A 19,710-nucleotide genomic window follows, 5' to 3' on the forward strand; every position below is an offset into this window, starting at 1 on the left:
TAGGCACCGGTGTATATTAATAATCTCATAAGTACCACATCATGTGACAGTTGAGAAAAGAGGAATAAATAAATAAAAATATGCACAGCAAATTATTACCAAATTATATCAATGTCAATACTTTAAATTGTTGTGTCATGGAAGTTTAACAAAACAAACAAAAAATTGCAAAGGAAATTTACAGAAAAGAGGTGCATAGTTCGAGTTTCAAACCACAAAAACCATTCAAGTTCCAATCTGGATAAACCATAATTCCATTCAATTTTGTTTCGAAAATGGAAGAACAGTCAAAGAACTACTCAAAAGATAAAAGCCATCAACTTCTATGGTTGGGAAACCACATTGTTGCAAAATCTATTGGCAAGTGGAGAATAAGACTTGGATGGATAGAGCAAGAAGTATCAAAACCTCCAGCTACTGCATTATATGCCATCCATGGAATATCTACAAAATACCAAGTTCCTCTGCTATTCCAGAGTGCGAGTCACGTCCTCCCTTTTCCCTGTACCAAGAACAAGAGCACGCAAAAGAAAGCCTTTACTCACAATTTCAAGAGGTCAAATGTTGAATAACAGAAATACAATGTAAATGTAACGTGAAAAGAAACAAGATTGCATACAAGTTGACATGTCTTCTGCCGATTACTGATAGGAAAAGCACAACTAGTAAAGAAATACATAATGCAATTTATAAGACCGATTTTGTGCATTGATACTTTGCATTCATATTGACTAGAGGAACTAATCAGCCTAAAATGACCTACTGTTAAAGAAGATGAATGGAATCGAGAATCAGATAGCAAGCAAGGAAGAAAGCAAATAGAAATCAAGTCTTATGTACAGTATTTCACACTGGATGTTAAATGGATGAAAAAATTGAACACAAAATTATGCAAACATTAGTAATAAAAGAAGAAAAAGAATGTAGTATCACTAAGATTAATACAAAAATACAGTAATTATATGTTATAACAAGGTTTGGAAATACCAACTGATTAGAGAGCTATCTTACATTACCTTTTCCTAAAACTTGCTCGGCAACATATCTGAATTTTACTCGTCTAGCATGATTTCAAGCCTCTTCATCCTAGCTTTAATCTCCAAACCTCGCTTCTCAAACTCCAAAACATGGCTCTCAAATAAAGGGCTACTGCTGGCACATTCTTTACCGATAACACTTCCGATGTCCTTATTTGGCTTTGTACAAACCGAACTATCTCCTACAATTTCAGATTCCGAACTTGGAATTTTACCTGATAATTTCTCACTGTCACCATCTTCTATAATCACAAAATTCTCATACTTCCTATGTCCTTTCAAAATTTCTGACATTGTTAATGTATCATCCTCATCCATAGGATCTCCAGCTTCTGTTTTGTTGCATTTTCGAGGAAAACCAGGAGATACCAGGGGGTGGTTAACCATCAATAATGACCGATGAATACTCTTTGCTTTCTTTTTCTGGGGACTAGCAGCTTCACTTTCATCTTCGAGACCAGACACTGATTTCTTCCACCAGTACTTGTACTTCATGCTAATATCTCCCTTGAAAAGCCAACACAGAAGATACAATTTCACATTCTTGATTTCTTTGTTATTATGCTTCAAGGCCGTATCAGAATTGTGATTAGGTCGTGTAACAGAACATGGAAGGTCTTGATCCAATCCAAACTGCATGCCTACACGATGCGGTAGGTAGTGCTCAATAGTACCAAGACCAACTAGTTCACTTACTATCAAACATCTAATGAATGACAATAATTTATCATCCAAAATCAGGACCAACCAAAACCCACGTTTCCTTTTGTGGACAGTATTTAGGCAAATGCAAGTTCTCAATGACGTCCAAGGCATAAGGGCGCCACTTGAACTCTGCTCCAGCCGAGTCCAAAACCTTTCTCAAGTTTTCAATTTCCATACCATTTAAATTATCCCATCTAGCCAATCTTGGCTCACTAAAATTTTTAACATTCGGCTTTGGCCTAAGTTCCAAGAATATTTCCCATGCCCTAACCAGAAGTAATTAGAACATAGACTTAAGGGCAAGGTTCTAAAAGACACTAGGCACTAGTCGGGCGGCGGGATGGGGCTTAACGCCTAGGTTGACTAGGCGGATTTAAATAAATTTATTATATATTGTATAAATAAGTGTTGATTTATATTTAAAAACACACACATAATTGTATTGACATACATAACTTACAAAATAAAATGACATATAAATTATAAAGTATTAGAAACATGGGGAACAAACATATAATGAGTGTTCATCTAAGTATTCAATAAGTCTCCTACATTTTGTTGAAAAATTAAAATGCAAAATGAAAGTTTTTGAGTTTCTGTTTAAGTGAGAGTTGCGACCTAGGCATGTTTAGGTGGGCGCCTAGAATGCCTAAGAGGGTCTAGGCGTACTTTCTTAATTTTCAAACTCATAGGGACTAATTGGGACGGTGCCCAATTGCCTAGCACCTAAGCGGCGTTAGGCGGGGATTTTTAGAACAGTGCTTAAGGGTGAGTTGTAAATCAGCATCTCCTATTGCCAATTGGTTTGAAGCTACGATTTTCCTTTTCAACAAACCCAAATCTCTGTAAATGCTTGCAAGAATAGCAGGTGCAAGAACGATTCTAGTCCCCCTACCTAAATGCATTGCCATGGAGAATACAGGTCTGTTGTATTATAACATTGTGGTTAAAAACATACCTCAACAACCAATACACAAGAAACGCTTCGTGCTCAAATTTGTACCCGCACTTAATGAACTTCTTCAACCACAAGCTTGTTCTAGGCTTCCTAGTCGGACTCCCGTAAAATTCCTTTCTCTCTTCAAGTAGTTTTTCTTCAATTTTTTTTTTTTAAGTTGTGTTGCTTCAAGAGGGCTTAAAACAAAGTCCCCCAAAACCGAGAAAAAGCCTAAAACCATGACATCCTCCAATGTGATTGTTGCTTCACCCCATGAAAAAATAAACGTATTGGTTTCAGGACACCATTTCTCTGCAAACCCGTGTACCAAACTGGTTAGTTTCGTATTTGGTACGTAGAATTAAGGTTTGCTTCATAGATACCAGCCTCCTTCTGTGTAGATTGGTGAACCAAGATTTCCAATCTTTTGCGGCTTGTCTCCATCCTGGGAACTCAACATTCAAAGGCAATTTCTTTGGCTCGAAACGGGAAGGGATGGAGCAGAAACTATGAGGGAGCTCAGAAGGAGGGTATCAATGGAGGAAGTTGGCAAAGTGGGGTTGAGAAAGTAGGGTTTTATTTCAGAAATGGGTTGCCGCCGGATGGTGGAACCATCAACTCCTCCCTCCCTTCAACCATTGATTCCGGTGGGTTCTCTCTCTCTCTCTCTCTCTCTCTCTCATTTTTTATTCCTTTTGGTTTTCCGGAGTTGAATCAAAAGCTCAGGTCAAGCACAAATGAAGTGTGAAGCGGGATTGGATTGAATAATACGAAAAATGGTTTATATGAGCACGTATGTCCACTCGTAATCGTCTGCCGTTTAGAGCGCCCTTACGGCTTCTACGCAAAACAAAAACGACATGAAACGAGGTTTCATCATTCGCTCGAAGGTCCTTTCTCTCCCTTTCTTATCGAGAATTGCAAAAGTCGTACTACAAATACATGAATTTAAATTAAAGTTTTTGTTCACATAGGAAGTTATCAGTTTGATCATTCATGTTTCAAATTCATATATTTCGTCGTTTATTTATTGAATTGCTCGAATTGCTCATCAATGTCGAGCATTTCCAAGTGAGATGTTAAATTCAAAACATCAAATTTAAATTTGATGGCTGACTTGACAATTTGATACATTGTCAATATTTTTCTTTCACTCGATATGCTAAAATTTATTGCTTCATTTATATTTTTTTTAAACAAAAATAATAAAAGTTTGGTTGTTATTGGTTTAAAAATAATAAAATAATACTTAAATATGCTAACATTTAAGGTAAGACAAGTGGAATGTCTTTGGAAATAGAAAAAATCAAATTTGAAGGTAGCTTTAAATTTGACATTTCTTTGTCTATGTCAACTTAGTCTTCTTTTTCATGTCATCTTTGACATCTCGGTTGGAGTAAATGGTACGTCATTTGTTACCGTTATATGTTTATGTGGCATTTTTGACATCTCCTTTGGAGATAGTCGAGCACTTCTAGACAAGATATCAAAATTATCACTAGACAAAAACATATTTTTAACAGTAAAAGTTAGTAGAGCTAGGATTTCATGTGTGGGTGGGCCTCTCACATACACACTCCTTTTTTTAGGTGTTTGTTAATTAGACTAATAGTGTTTCTTATTTTGTAGGTGGAATTTGTCAATTCAAACGTGTATAAAATTTGCATCCTCAAGTGTTACACTTCCAACGTTTACTTCCGTCAAGTATATCATCATCACATCAAGTTCTACAATATGGTGGGTTTACCATTTAACAAGAAGAGAAATTAAATTCACACACTCTAAATTACTTCTCCCACCCTCTTTTAATTTTTTAATATTTTTTGAAACACCACTAACACTTGATAGAAAAATATTCAAAAATTAAAAGGGTGTGGAGAAAGTAATTTGAGATGTGTGAATATAATCTCCCTAACAAGAAATGCTTCGCATCAAGTTCTACGATAAGGCGGGTTTACCGTTTATCAATTTTAAACATAAAAATTAAATTTGACAGCTTATGTGGCACTTTAACATCTTTTAAAGTTTTAATCTCCATTCGATATGTCAAATTTGAAACATAAAATAAAATTCATATTTATTTTCTTTCATTACCAATGCATATTTTTTTTCTTTCATTACCAATGCATTTGTAATGAAAGAAAATGAATTAAAAATATAAAAATACTTAAACATTGCATTGAAAATTAAAAGAAATTAAAAAAGCCATTGCTTTAAACCAATAAATTTTTTTAATAAAAAGCATTTAATGAATTTTTTTTTTTTTTGAAGTTGTCAAATTTGGTAGCAAGGGGAAGAGATGTTATTCCATGTCATGCTACATTAGATTTGGTTTCTCGGTTGAAAAACATTGTTACTATTTTTTTTTTACTGTTATTGCTTATTTGAACATTTTGACATCTTATTTGAAGATACTCTTACTAGCCTCGCTACATTAGATCATTGTATTATATATTATAGAACCAAATTTGACAGTGACACTAAAACTTTCTTTTATTTTATTAAATAAAGTCACATTGTTGAGATAAAAAGTTGAAAAGTGTAGGGTGCTTGCCTCCTATTACATTTTACACTCTTTAAGTTTGAGGTAGATTTTTTAAATAGAAAATTTCATTTTAATCTTTGGTAAATATGACTTTTAGATTAAAACTATGAGTAAGATTGTTGATGCACAAAACCGGAGGTCTTGGAACAACGTAAATCCGACCGTGAATCTGCAATAAAATGTAAATGACACAAGATGTATTGTGGTTCACCCCAAGGTTTGGGCTACGTCCACACTAATTATGTATTTATTTGAGGGAATAGAGAGGGAGAGGGTGAGAGCTTCTGAGAGTTTCTGAGGGTGAGAGAGGGGATCTCAGGCCTAGGAATTGGTCTCTCCTTAATTGTGAGGATGAGGAGTCCTTTTATAGAATAAGGACTCTTCACTTATTACATATTTGCCCCTTCCCTTATTGCATAATTACATTTGAGTCCCCCGAGTATTTATACGAGGTCTAAATACGGAGGCCCTAAATATGGTATAAACAGTAGTCCCCCAAGTCTTCAGTCAAGAGAGTCTTTTGACTGGAGACTTGAAATTCAGTCCATGTGTGGGCCGAAGTAACTAGATACTGTCTTGAACTGATGCTCAATATGAGGCAATGCTCAATCTGAAATGACGCTCAACTAGAAGTAGCACACGCTGCGAGGCTGCTCGGCTTGTGACTTATGTTGCCTTGGTTGGCTCAGCTTGTGGCGTTGAAGGTGAGGGAGTCCCTTTTATAGAATAAGGGCTCGCTCCTTAATACATAAATGATGGGCTAGAGTTAATGATCGCGGCGAGGCGGTTGTTCAGTAGGCGGCGATGCTCTCTAATGGTGGTGAGGGAGTCCCCTTTTATAGAATAAGGGCTCACTCCTCAATACATAAGTGATGGGCTAGGAGTGATGCTCGCGATGAGGCGGTTGCTCAGCTGGCGGCGTTGCTCTCTAATGAAGGTGAGGGAGTCCCTTTTATAAAATAAAGGCTCGTTCCTCAGTACATGAATAATGGGCTAGAGTTGATGCTGCTCTAATGATGGTGAGGGAGTCCCTTTTATAAAGTAAGGGCTCGCTCCTCAATACATAAATAATGGGCTAGAGTCCCCTAAGTATTTTTCATGAGGCCCAGTTGAGGCCCAATATATGGTACCTAATGTAGTCCCCCAAGTCTTCGGTCAATAGAGTCTGTTGGCTAGAGATTTTAAATTGAATCCATGTATGGGCCGAAGTGGCGGTTGGATGCGGTATTTGTATACCTTGCACTGAAGCTTTGTAGGTGAAGCTCTATAAATGAAGCTTTGAAGCTAGAGCTCTGTAAATGAAGCTTTCGAAGCTGGAGCTTTTGTAAATAAAGCTTTTGAAGCTGATTGACATGAGTGATGCTCATGAATGTTTATGTTGATTGACATGAGTGATGCTCATGGATGTTGTCATGAGTGATGCTCATGAATGTTAACATGAGTGATGCTCATGAATGTTGACATGAATGATGCTCATGAATGTTTATGTATGAATGACATGAGTAGTGCTCATGTATAATTTGGAGTACTAGGCGTACTTTTGATCACCTGGTTGGTGGCATGAAGGAGAGTACGAGTTGTACATTTCATCACCTGGTTGGTGGCATGAATGGCTAGTTGCCAAATTAGAGTACGGGTTGTACATCTCATTACCTGGTTGGTGGCATGAATGGCTAGTTGCCAAATTAGAGTACGGGTTGTACATCTCATCACCGGTTGGTGGCATGAATGGCTAGTTGCCAAATGATATTAGAGTACGAGTTGTACATTTCATCACCTGATTGGTGATAATGAATGGCTAGTTGCCAAATGATATTAGAGTACGGGTTATACATTTCATCACCTGGTTGGTGGTAATAGCGGCGAGTTGCCGAATAGTTTTGGGCTTATGGGCTTTCGCCCTCCACAACATGCCAGCCCATTTGTTTTTGGGCTTTTCCGTTTTTTTTTATTTTTTATTTTTTTATATTACCCTTTGATGGGGTTTATACAGATGTCTCCGAAAGATAAGAAAAATAAATCACATCATACAAAAACAAGAAAAGTAAATCACATCATTCTGGTGGGGAGTTTATTCCTTGCTTTTGCTTTCTCTTTTGCTTTCGCTTTCTTGGAGGACCGTTCTTTTTAGGAATAATGGTGCTCGGTGTCTTGTCAATCCAATGTCCCAAGGCACTGACACAAGGAGATGCTGGGACCTTGTAGTGGGATGGCAACTTGGCATCATTAAGTGTCTGAATTCCTTTATCATCATGGTCGCGGAACCACTTTCCAGCTGTTTGTTTAAAGAAAAACTGCTTTACCTTTACTGCTTTTGTTTCTGTTTCTTTTGACAAGCTGATGGGTGGACAAGATGGTATGGGTCGGATTTAGCACATGCGGAGAGTTATTCCCTTTATCCAAGTGGGTTGTTAAAGATAACCCATTACTGCATTATTCTTAGGGCTGTGATGATGATGCAGTTGGAGATTGTGCAGAGATACGGAAGACCAAGAAGAAGACTTGGCTCTCAGCTTTGTACGAAATGGGATTACCATTGCAATAGGCAAGCTTTGCAGTAGATCTCTATCATTTTCGATCATCATCCATCCATCATTTATTAATTTTGGATCTCCTCCGTTTCGTCCTTTAACATCACACGATGATGATCATCTAGCTTCCAAATCATGGCAGTCAGACTGTAACAAAAGTCCTCTATATCAAGAGGTCGTTAACTCAGCCAAGATCCGGATCTGAATCGTCGGCTGCCACCGAAATCTTCTTGACAACAATAACTTTTGACAACAGTAACTTGGGCCTCTGACCCTTTCAGCTGCAAGCCTCTGAGCCTTCTGGAATTCTTTAAGTACGGTCTTTCACGAACTGCCCAATATGCGCCCTTGTCTTATGCAGCTTGTCTCGGAGTTGAAGGGTGTCTCCGGGGGTGTCGGGCAGAACTCCGACGACTCGCTTGCGAGCAGAAACAGCCGGTGAACTATCACCTTTTCGATCGGCGAGCCTAGGGCTGCCCATGCCGGACGCTTCACTTCCAACTTCATTGCAGAAGTTCCAAGCTTCCAACGTAACTCTCACATTTGGGTTCCTCATTCCTGGGTCTCCTATTGCCGACGTGTACTCGCCCGACTCCGAGTCCGAGACATAGTCACCCAAATTCGACACAAACAGTTGACAAACAAGAACATAAAGAACAACATAAGCTGACCCGACACGGCGACCCATCATTTCAAACCGTGAAGGACTGCGGGGAAGAAGTGGAGCATCTGGTCGCGGGAAGCGAGCTTCATCGGTTTTTGTGGTTTTTGGTTGGTCAGCACAAAACAGAAAATTAATATTAAATCCCGATGAAAACGATGAGGGTTTCAGAAATTGAGCAGCTTTATTCAAATTAGTGATTTGGGGTTTTGAGATTGACTTGGTTGGGCCCATTTTGGCTGTCAACTCCGGAAAACCGATCCACGACGGCAACATGGAGCCGAGAAATGCACTGCAGCGACTCCAACTCCAGAAAATCTGAGAGGGAGCGACCGAGACTACTGGGAAAACCGAGAACCTGCGAAGTGATTTTCTGATGGAGAGGTTTTTTTATTTTGTTTTTGGCAGTTAGGATTGGGCTTGTGGGCCTGGGCATGATGACGAGCTCGTGTGTTGATTCACCGTTTTGCAGATTATGGGCTTGTGTTTTTAGCAGTTAGGATTTAACACTGTGAATTCTTCTACTGCTGGACCATGTACACGGAGTAGTTGACAGGAGGTTCTGGGTTCTTGCAGATTCACAGTGGATGTGAAAAAATGAAAGAGAATCGACGCAACTTTTTGTATCGATTCCCACAGACGGCGCCAAATGTTGATGCACAAAACCGGAGGTCTTGGAACAACGTAAATCCGACCGTGAATCTGCAATGAAATGTAAATGACACAAGATGTATCGTGGTTCACCCCAAGGTTTGGGCTACGTCCACACTGATTATGTATTTATTTGAGGGAATAGAGAGGGAGAGGGTGAGAGCTTCTGAGAGCTTCTGAGGGTGAGAGAGGGGATCTCAGGCCTAGGAATTGGCCTCTCCTTAATTGTGAGGATGAGGAGTCCTTTTATAGAATAAGGACTCTTCACTTATTACATATTTGCCCCTTCCCTTATTGCATAATTACATTTGAGTCCCCCGAGTATTTATACGAGGTCTAAATACGGAGACCCTAAATATGGTATAAACAAAGATCAACATCTAATTTTAGTCCCTTGATACATTAATAATGCACGTCCCGACCTCGATATTCTCTGAATACCCGGATAGGCACGTGCTGGCCGACACCTGAGGGTGACGAATGCCATTTATTGAATACTAGAGTAATGATTAGGAGGAAAAATTCATGAATAATCATTAGAATCTAGAAGTAATAAACAAAGTTTAAGGACGTGTCTAGAGTGCACAGAACACAATCTAAAACAAGATCACTAAAGGAAAGATCATTACAAAATATCACACAAGTGAGTGATAGATTGCTACTGGTAGGGGAATGCCTCGTACGTTGTGTCGTAGCCCTCGTTTCTAAGACTTGAATGGGGGCGCAAAAGAAAGGTGAGTGGACCAAGTTCATACACAATAATAATAAAACAGTTATCATGATACTAACCCCCACATTTTATATAAAGAAAACTACTAGCATAATAAGTGATAAGTTTAATGAAAAACCTAGCATGCCAAAAATATCTTAAGAGACATATCGTGGAACACAAAATATCAAACGTCTCATAAATCGTCTCGTAGCGTAATGTTCTACTAGTAAGATCACTGAATAAATATATCCCCCGGCCCTATGCCAGCACCGTGGTCTCTGCACCCGTAGCCAGATATTACCAACTCCTGGCCCAATGCCTGCTTCGTGTCCATCAGCCCGTAGCTAGGGATTATTTCTCCCGGCCTATCTGCCAACACCAGATCCTCGCCCCAGGTGGCATAGTGTCCACTAGGTACGCACAAATAGTTACGCCTCTCATAAATAACCACTTCATAGTATAAAGTCATCCATCGTCTATACTATAAAGAGGGGTTTCTAAAACATGTTCTAGCATCATATAATCATCCATCAGATAGTCTACCAGTTCAAGGTTTTTATAGAAAATACAATATATTAAAATATAGCTCAATATAGGCCAACAATTAATTCCTCACCAAAACGAGACGATAAACAACGTATTTCATAAACATGCTTAACATAAAAATCAGTTCATAAACTCGTAAGGCATGTATTTTATTTATGCAATTAAACTAGGAAATTATGCAAATTTTAGAAAGGGTCCACTTACAAATATTCCTTAGCAGTAGAGTTGTGCGGATAAGGATTAAGAATTTCCTCACTAGCAACTTCACCTAAGTACAAAAAATGTAATAAATAAATAAAAGGATTTTCTAAAGGATTTGGGCTTGAACTAAAGAAAATAAAGGATTTGGGTTGAATGGTTAAGGTCTAATGGGTTTTTAGGATCCTAAGGGTTTCTGGTTTTGGATAGGAATAAATGGGTGGTTTGGGCTTGAGCCCAAACCCACACACAATACATATACACACACACACCAACACATACATAAGCATGCACAACACACAAATACACACCTGCACATACATACACACTTACACATGCACACACGCAACACACCACACACGGCACTACACACACGCTCACACACACTCACACCACGCACACACACGGACAAACATACACAACACACATACTGCGCAGCCCACTTTCACACACACAACGCACACACACTCACGGCCCAACACACACAACGCACACACACTCACGGCCCAATACACACACACACAGAGACACGCACGGCCTGCAGGCCAATTAATAAAAAAGGGACTGGGCTGGTTCAAGACTGGGCTAAGGCTCGTGGGTGTTTGAGAATGACGGATGACCTGGTGGCTTTGGGTATGCTCGGGGAAGGACACCGGAGCTATTGTAGCTCTGGTCGACGACAAATGTTCAAACAACAGTCAAACCAAGTACCAAATTGAAGAGGAAAAAAAATAGTTGAAATGATGGGAACAGAATTATACCACTTAGAGTCTCAACTGTGGTCGAGAATGGAGAGGTTGATCTTGGAACTCGTCGGGTTTTCTCGCCGGGTTCTAGAAAACAAAAATATAAGGCATGCACTTATTAGAACCTTCATTTGAACTGAGAATAACTCAACAAAAATAGAAATAGAGTAGTGAGCCTCGCCTGAGTTCGAGTTTCAGAGGTTTGAAGCTCTTGGCTTCAATTGCAGAACACACAGAGGTGTTCTACCAACGCATGCATGGTTATAGTTGTGTTTCTCGAGCTCCTAGGATCCTAGATATGTGGTAAATCTGTTAGGTTTGATTTTGTTTTTCGAAGAGGAAAGAAACAAGAGCTCTCGGAGCTCTTGGAACTTGAGGTTTCCCGTGAGAAAGAGAGAGAGAGGTTTGAGATGGAAAGTTTTTAGGGAAAATAGGGAAGATAAGAGAGTCAAAGAGCTGCCACATGGCTGTTTAGGATAAAAAGGAACCTAGATCAACGGCTAGGATTAAAAGACAATAAGGGATTAAATTGATAGATTTAAAATATGTTTTAGGGGAAAATAGAAATAAATTGAAAATATGGGGGTGATTGTAACAAATAACCTCATTTATTAATTATTTCTCTTTTTCTTCCTAATTTTTAATGTATTAATTTTATTTCATTATAATTTTCATTTTTATTTCATTTATTGTAATATATTTTGTTGTAAACATTTAGATAAACTAATTTTTGTTTTACAATATATTTCGATGTACTTTGTTTTCTTCATTTAGGTACATTAAATTCATTATAATACATTTCGGTGCATACATTTAAGTACACACATTTCGGTACATACATTTCAATACAAACATTTAGGTACATTAATTCAATATAATACATTTCGGTGCATACATTTCAGTACACACATTTTGGTACATTAATTTAACATAATACATTTGGGTGCATATATATTTCAGTACTAACATTTAAATACATTAGTTCAATATATTACATTTTAGTACACACATTTAGGTACATTAATTGAGTCTTTCAAGTTTAAAGAATGTTAAATAAAATTAATAAATTTAAAAAAATCTTTTTTTGGTAAAAAAATAAATTAAAGTTTGTATGTCAATAAATTTAAATATTTAATGGAAGACATTAAATAAAATGCACATTAATTATTTTGAATTAAGGACACATCAAGGGATTATAATCAATATGTAATCTAACACCAGGTTTATATGAAATTTCAATTTTCTTGAAGGTTAAAGTTACCCCTTTTTTAAATGGGTCATGATGTTCCAAAGTTTTCACATTACATTCTCAAGTTTTGAAATTGTATCAATTCATACTTTCTATCCATTTGAACATCTAAGGTCTTTTCTTGACCAAAAACATCTAAGGTCTTCCACAATTGGTTGGAAAATGAAATGTGATATCAATATTATAGGACTCAGATTTCTATAATGGTAAAAAAAAATGAGTGTAATGAGAGTGATTCGTATATTTTACTCCAATATATTGAACTCATATGTGATGTCAATACAACAAATGATAAGAAAGAGAAAATAAGTGACCTATCATACAAAGAAAGAAAAAGAAGAGGGTCACACATTCAATATATAAACTCATTCATATTAAACTCACCACACTCTAACATAGCGTAATACGAATCTAGCACGATGCATGATTAACCATTAAACTCACCAATATTACTTCATTCGTACCAAACATTTATGCGGGGAATGTGTATCAAATCTAGCAACCGTGTACTTCTGTCACAAGATATGGAACTTATGATGATTTTTTACAGTCCTGGTACGAAAAGAGAGAGAGAGAGGGAGAGAGAGAGAGAGTCCTAAAGTTTCAAAATTTTGTACTCTCTCTGCCCTCTTCGTCTTCCTCTATTTTCTAGGGCCTGTCGGCAGTTCAAAAGTTTCGAAAGTTATACTCTCTCTGCCCTCTTCGTCTTCCTTCTTCTTCCACTCCACTCTCTGACGAAATGGCAGCAGACGGAGCAGCAGCAGCAGAAGCGTCACCGCCCCGGTCACCGTTAAGCCGCATATACGAACAGAGAGAAGAAACCATGGTCTCTCTAAAACATGGTCAGAAACAAAAGAGGAGACTCGCAAGGTTTCTGAAGCCATGTGCCACCGGTTTTACCACCGCAGTGGGTCCCCCAAAAATTCCATTGCTCTGCGAGGTCTTTCCTCACGACCTCCAGCAATGGCCGTCGAAGGTGTTCTTCAAAGGGTGGAAGATTCCCCAGGGAAAGTGGGATGAATGGGTCGATAGGTTGGCCGGTAAGTACTGCTCCATCTGGAACCAGTCTGGAATCTGTGATGCAATTTTGAGCTCCAGATATGAAATCAGGGGAAACAACAAGAATGTGCTTCTCGGGTTGGTGGAGTTTTGGTCGCCGGAGACCAACACTTTTGTTTTCCCATGGGGGGAGGCCACCATTACGCTCGAAGATGTCATGGTTCTTGGCGGGTTTTCGGCCCTTGGAAGGAATGTCACTAGACCTGTTACTGGTTGTTGGCGAAAATCGTGGAAGAGATGGAGAAGAAGAGGATGGAGATTTTGAGAACCAAGGCGAAGAAAGCTTGCCAATCTAGCTGGATCAAGAATTTGATGGAGCTGCCAAATGGAGGGTATGAATATGAGCATGTAGCTTTCTTATCGTTGTGGCTTTCGAGGTTTGTTTTTCCTTCTCTTCCTGAGGATTGCATTGGGAGGCATGTTTTTCCGATTGCAGCATGTTTGTCACAGGGGAAGAGAGTTGCTCTTGCACCCGCCATCCTTTCGGGTCTTTTCAGAGACCTTAGCTTGCTAAAGAACCGAGTTCTTTCTGGTGAGGAGGAGATTTCGGTTTCTGGCCCCTTTCAGCTTTTGCAGTTGTGGGCTTTGGAGAGGTTTCCGAGTCCCCCGAAAGCTCTGAAACCTGGCGAGCCTAGGGCTGCCCGGTGGCACAAAGTAGCTTCTAAGTCAATCGGTCTGCCTCTTGTGAGAACCGTTTTTAAGTTGCAAGAGAATTTTCAGTGGCGTCCGTATTCTGCTGATTTGAGCAATTTGCGCCATTCCTCTTACTACAGAGAGAACAAGCCCGTATTTTTTGGTAGTGCTAAGCACGCAGATGAGAATTTAAAATCTTATGTTAGGTGCTTGTGCCCTTCTGAGTTGATTGGAGTAGAAGATAGTAAAGAGAAGTATTTTCCGCACCGTGTGGCAATGCAGTTTGGAATTGATCAAGACCTTCCTGGTGAATTTCCAGGATTGGATTTTGCCGCCTGCAATGATATTGGTTTCTTTGTTCCGCCATGGTCTTTTGAGCCGTGTGTAACGGCTAGGTACTTGGATTGGTGGGAAAAATCAAAGTCTGCTCGTGCAGATGCAATCAGAAAAGAAGTCATGGTGGCAACACAGAAGATAAAGAGGTTCAATGCCTCCGTTACGGAGAGGAAATTGCAGATGCAAAAGGAATGTGCACAAACTTTGACAAAGTCTAAACCAGAAAAGAATTACTCCTATGTTATGCCTGAGGTCTCAAGAAAATCCAATACTACTTCAGAAAAGAAGACCTCTGCCATTCCCCCTAAGCAGGTCAAGAAAGAGTTGCCTGCTGATCATACTGACGATGATGATGATGATGATATTCCGCTTTCAGAACGAATGAATAGGAAATTCCCTAGGAAGGTTGAGAATGAGTCGGCTTCTGATCATAGCGATGATAGTAATGAAGATTTTCTCATTTCGGTACGATCAAGTCGCTCTGCAAATAGACCAGCTTGTTTGAGTAATACTTCCCCAAGCAGCGGATCCACAAAATGTGTTTCCTCAACCTCACTTATTCGAGGTGGAAGTGTGAGCAAACGGAAGTTAGTCACAAAAGCGGAAGGATTTCCGGCTAAGAAAAGAAGTGCTGTTGATTTTTGTAAAAGTCTTATGAAGATTGCTACAAAAGGGAAGAAGGCTGGTGAAGGGACAAATGTACAAGTTGATGTACCTTCCAGGATGGGAGACAAGCATAAAGTGGCAACTAAAGTATCAGAAAAGGCTGCTTCGAGAGAAGGGAAGAAAGCAATGCCTGAAGGGTCTTTCAAGAAACCTATGGGGGTTAATGACCATAAACGCAATCAACCTGAAAAAGGTTCTCTGAAAGAAGTAAAAAAAACAAAGCCTGATGACTCCATGGAGAGTGTTGAAATACTAACGAGGGTTGCGAATCTGGAGAAACTTCTGGGGTTAAACTCAAAAGAGAAACAAAATCCTTAGGCAACTTGTTGGGCTTATGGATATATGCAATTATGGATGATTTAATATCTGTTCACTTTTTGCATTTTGTTAACTTATCAGGCTCACTGTCTTGGTGGAATATTTAGAGCTTATTCCAGGTTAGTAGTGAAATTTGTTACAAGCTAATGAACATATATAAGTGTTTTTGCTTCTTGCTAGTTTAATTTGTTGTCAGTTGGCCAATCTACTGCTTAAGCTTCTGATGATGGTGGCATTGATGTAAACCACAGATGGTTTTTGGCATGATATCATTTGTTCGTGTCATGGTGATAAAGTAGTGTGGGATGGCAGGTCCAAACTTTTCTCCGCCGAGAACAGCAGCAGCCATCACAGATCATTGTAGGAAAATTCAAATTATGATCGGGGAAACAGGGTTGTTTGATATAATTTGTTGGGAAAGACTGTTCTATAATCTCTTGTTTTAATGAGTTGTTAAAATTATGATAGTAGTGTGATTGGTTTTTTCTCAAACTATGAATGATTGGCAAAGACTGTTCTACGGTCTAAGATAGATTTTAGGTATAACAGAACTGAAAGGTGTGCTGACTTGCCCTTTTTTATCCTTTCACTTAAGATGTCACCCTTGGGTTGGTTGTTTTACTAATTTTTCATTTTCTTAGATAGAATCTTCATTGTATCTAGAAACGTCGGTAGGAAGCTCTCACACCGGTGGGATCAGCGTGGGGTCAAATGAGACCAAAACACAGTGGCATTTGAATTGCACATATGATAGATTTCATTCATGTTTCAGACATCAAATTTACTGTCAGCACGCGAGACATTTTTATTCTAAACTACTCTAATTTATGTTGAAAGAGGGAATTCAAAGTTGGGTGCAAGAGGGCAAGCAAACTGACCTAATCCACATATGCAAAATAAAGTCGTTTTCTTGCTACAAATTACATAATCTCTTTACATTGCCAGCAAATTCCTGAGAAGATAAATGTGGATATGGTTGGAAATTCACTGAGATTTTTGCCAATTAAGGGAAAGGTAAACTTTTGGTTATGAAAATAATAGGAGGTTGTATTTTTGTCCTGCCCTGTCTCCAGCACAATTACAAGTACAAATTAATATTGAAAAAAAAAAAAACACAATTTTGCTGTTGTTAAAGAAAAAAGAATGCTTGGCTGTCCCTCCATATTTAGCAAACTTGACCTAGTCTGTTTTGGCTGTCCGAACTCAATGGTTTGGATAGAGGGAGCAAGCAAAAGAAACAATGTGAGGGATCAAGCTCTTGGTTCTTGAAGGACCAGAAACTAGCATTCTGGTTTTTCCAGAGCCAAGGCTGTTTTCATAACGTATCAGATCAATATCCCCCGTTTGTCTAACCAATTTCTCAGGCTTGTTTCATCTGCACTTGTTGGTTTCTTGGATCGAAGTGTGCCAAAGGTTTGAATTTTTTTGGTATGTTGTGAGTGTTTTTTTCCTGGAATCCATGCAAGATTTGGATGACAATTTGAAGGTGGTTGCAATCGGATTAGAGTTGGCGAGGGAAAGAAAACGATGAATTGCTTCCAATGTTGCATGTCAGAAGAGAAAAACGCCAGGAAGTCATTAAAAAAGAGTATCAAGGAATACCATGACACCAAAACTTTAGCCTCTTTCGCTAACATCTCCTTCAAAACTGGTAAATTCTTCTCTCGGCGTAAATCTTCCCTGAAAAATCAAATGACGCCATTACTTTAAATGACATACATACATATAATATACATGATTACTCTCTAATAGGGTATGGATCTGCGAAGAGGTCTTATTTTTCAATCCTTAAATAATATGTTACGGATTATAGCATGCATTCGTATATCAAAGATTTACGTCTTTTAACACTTTGGTCTATCAATCAAGTATTCATATCCAAGGCCTGCAATTTATCAGCTTTCTTACTTTACATATGTATGTACGCATACATATATTTATCTTTTATGTACTGTGGAAGATTTCACTTGAAAAATCCCCAATATATTTGTCATTGGCTTGATGGAGATTTGTCCTTTTGAAGGCTCACATTGGTTTTACCATACAAAAATCGACCTTCCCTCCTTAATATTTTGGCAAATAATTATCAAAATTTTGACGTACATTTGTTGAAAATTATCTAATTTGCGACCACAACTTGTCCTATCTTCTGAAAGTTGGCTGCAGACCCTGATATATACCATCCAGTATACTAGTAATACTTAGCAGTGTGGAACAACAATTCAAACTGTCGGCCTCTATTGAGAATTTTAATCTGCAGATAGCAGCAGGAGGAAGTACATAGCCGAAGAGATAGCAAAGGTTGGGAAAGGAAACATTACGGCTCAGATTTTTACTTACCGGGAACTTTGTGTTGCAACTAACAACTTCCATCCAGACAATTTGCTTGGCGAAGGCGGTTTTGGGAGGGTTTACAAAGGGAAATTTGAAGGCACAGAACAAGTAGTATTTCCATCCATCTCTCTTCATTTCATCCCTTTTCTCTTTCCCCTCAACATACAATAATTTAGTTGGATCATAACCCCCATTGTTCGCTCGTTTCAGGTTGTTGCTGTTAAGCAACTAGACAGGAATGGATTCCAAGGAAACAGAGAGTTTCTTGTAGAAGTTTTGATATTAAGTCTTCTTCACCATGCCCACCTCGTCAATTTGGTTGGATATTGCGCGGATGGTGATCAGAGGATTCTGGCGTATGAGTACATGGCCAATGGATCCCTAGAGGACCATCTTCTTGGTAAGCACCAATTTACTAATTTGCATTTGCACGTTGCCCGCACTTAAGTAGATAACATTTATTAGTACTTGCTTTCTGATCGACAACAAAACTTTGACTCTCAGATTTAGCTCCAGGAAAAAAGGCCTTGGATTGGAATACTAGGATGAAAATTGCAGCGGGGGCAGCAAAAGGACTTGAATACTTACACGAACAAGCAAATCCTCCAGTGATATACCGGGATTTCAAAGCATCCAACATACTCTTGGATGAGAACTTCAATCCAAAACTCTCCGATTTTGGTCTTGCAAAGTTAGGTCCAACAGGGGATATGACTCATGTATCCACCAGGGTGATGGGGACCTATGGCTACTGTGCACCTGAATATGCACTAACAGGGCAGTTGACAACGAAATCCGACCTTTACAGCTTTGGAGTTGTGTTTTTGGAGATAATCACAGGACGGAGAGTCATAGACAATAACAGACCAACTGAAGAGCAGAATTTAGTTACTTGGGTATGTTCATAATTTATAATCTCTCAAGCTATTTCGGAAAATCTCTTTGAAATCCTTCTATAATGGCTAATTTCCATAAAGTTAATAACACGATTTTTTGCAGGCACAACCATTATTTAAAGACAGAAGGAAGTTTACGTTAATGGCAGATCCATTGCTAGAAGGGAAGTACCCTATCAAGGGTCTTTACCAAGCTCTTGCTGTTGCAGCAATGTGTCTCCAAGAAGAAGCTGCTACACGACCGCTCATCAGTGACGTTGTAACGGCGTTAGCGTATTTAACCTTAGATGGCGAAGCAGGTGATACGGACGCTGACGGAAATGTCGACACTACTGATGGTGCGGGTGTTGAACGAGAGACATAATGAGAAAAGAAGCCTATGGAATTTAATGTTTCATGAAATCTAAATGTGATCATATCATGTTGTGTTGTTGCTAGATAGGCTGCTCTGTAAAATACCAACTCCGTGCCATTACCAATAAATCACTTCTCCTCTCCAGTTTTGGTGTTAGCATGCTGGTGAGATTTTTTGTGGTCATTCTGTACGTTGATTTAGAAGTTGGGACTTGTGACCCAAGAATTGTAAGTTTGATCATATAAGATTTGGGGAAGGTTAAGGCACTTTAACTAGGCAGGCCCAAATAACCCAAAAAGAGAACAAGCCTACCCCAGTTCAAAAGCGAGCGAGTTTTGAACTAGGATGCATGGAGTGGAAATATTGTCTTAAAAAAATGATTTAACTCACATACGCGTTTAAATCTTGTGCAGACTGATGCAGGATAGTATACACTATTCAGTTGGCTTCAACAACATTTTCAGTTTCTGCTAATTGTTGTACCAATGTCAGATTGCAGCCATCATTTACTCTTCAATATAAAACATAAATATGTAGGTGTGTTTGATTCATAGTGTGCATGAAGGATTAAAAGAGTATATGAGAGAGAGAAACG

The 19,710-nt window shown here is 38.8% G+C and overlaps 2 protein-coding genes across 2 annotated transcripts; both read left to right on the top strand.

Moving 5' to 3' along the window:
• Positions 1-13,091: 13,091 nt before the first annotated feature.
• LOC103435042 (uncharacterized) lies at positions 13,092-15,992 on the top strand. The gene is made up of 2 exons (XM_029100180.2): positions 13,092-13,782; positions 13,815-15,992. Exons 1-2 carry the CDS (start codon positions 13,258-13,260, stop codon positions 15,528-15,530), a joined length of 2,241 nt encoding a protein of 746 aa, XP_028956013.1. The 5' UTR covers positions 13,092-13,257; the 3' UTR covers positions 15,531-15,992.
• Positions 15,993-16,740: 748 nt separating this feature from the next.
• Positions 16,741-19,381, top strand: LOC103434689 (probable serine/threonine-protein kinase PBL23). The gene is made up of 5 exons (XM_008373038.4): positions 16,741-17,181; positions 17,791-17,972; positions 18,075-18,264; positions 18,369-18,760; positions 18,864-19,381. The coding sequence occupies exons 1-5, from the start codon at positions 17,058-17,060 to the stop codon at positions 19,122-19,124; spliced, it is 1,149 nt and encodes a 382-aa protein (XP_008371260.1). The 5' UTR covers positions 16,741-17,057; the 3' UTR covers positions 19,125-19,381.
• The last annotated feature ends 329 nt before the right edge of the window (positions 19,382-19,710 follow it).

Source organism: Malus domestica, chromosome 03, assembly GCF_042453785.1.
Source record: "Malus domestica chromosome 03, GDT2T_hap1".
NCBI lineage: Eukaryota > Viridiplantae > Streptophyta > Magnoliopsida > Rosales > Rosaceae > Malus > Malus domestica.

Excerpts from the sequence above, each read along its gene's own strand:
- LOC103435042 (XM_029100180.2), top strand. The coding sequence starts at position 13,258 with ATGGCAGCAGACGGAGCAGCAGCAGCAGAAGCGTCACCGCCCCGGTCA. Across the intron at positions 13,783-13,814 it reads GAAGGAATGTCACTAGACCT|ATGGAGAAGAAGAGGATGGA; the intron begins GTTACTGGTTGT and ends ATCGTGGAAGAG.
- LOC103434689 (XM_008373038.4), top strand. The coding sequence starts at position 17,058 with ATGAATTGCTTCCAATGTTGCATGTCAGAAGAGAAAAACGCCAGGAAG. Across the intron at positions 17,973-18,074 it reads AATTTGAAGGCACAGAACAA|GTTGTTGCTGTTAAGCAACT; the intron begins GTAGTATTTCCA and ends CGCTCGTTTCAG. Across the intron at positions 18,761-18,863 it reads AGCAGAATTTAGTTACTTGG|GCACAACCATTATTTAAAGA; the intron begins GTATGTTCATAA and ends GATTTTTTGCAG.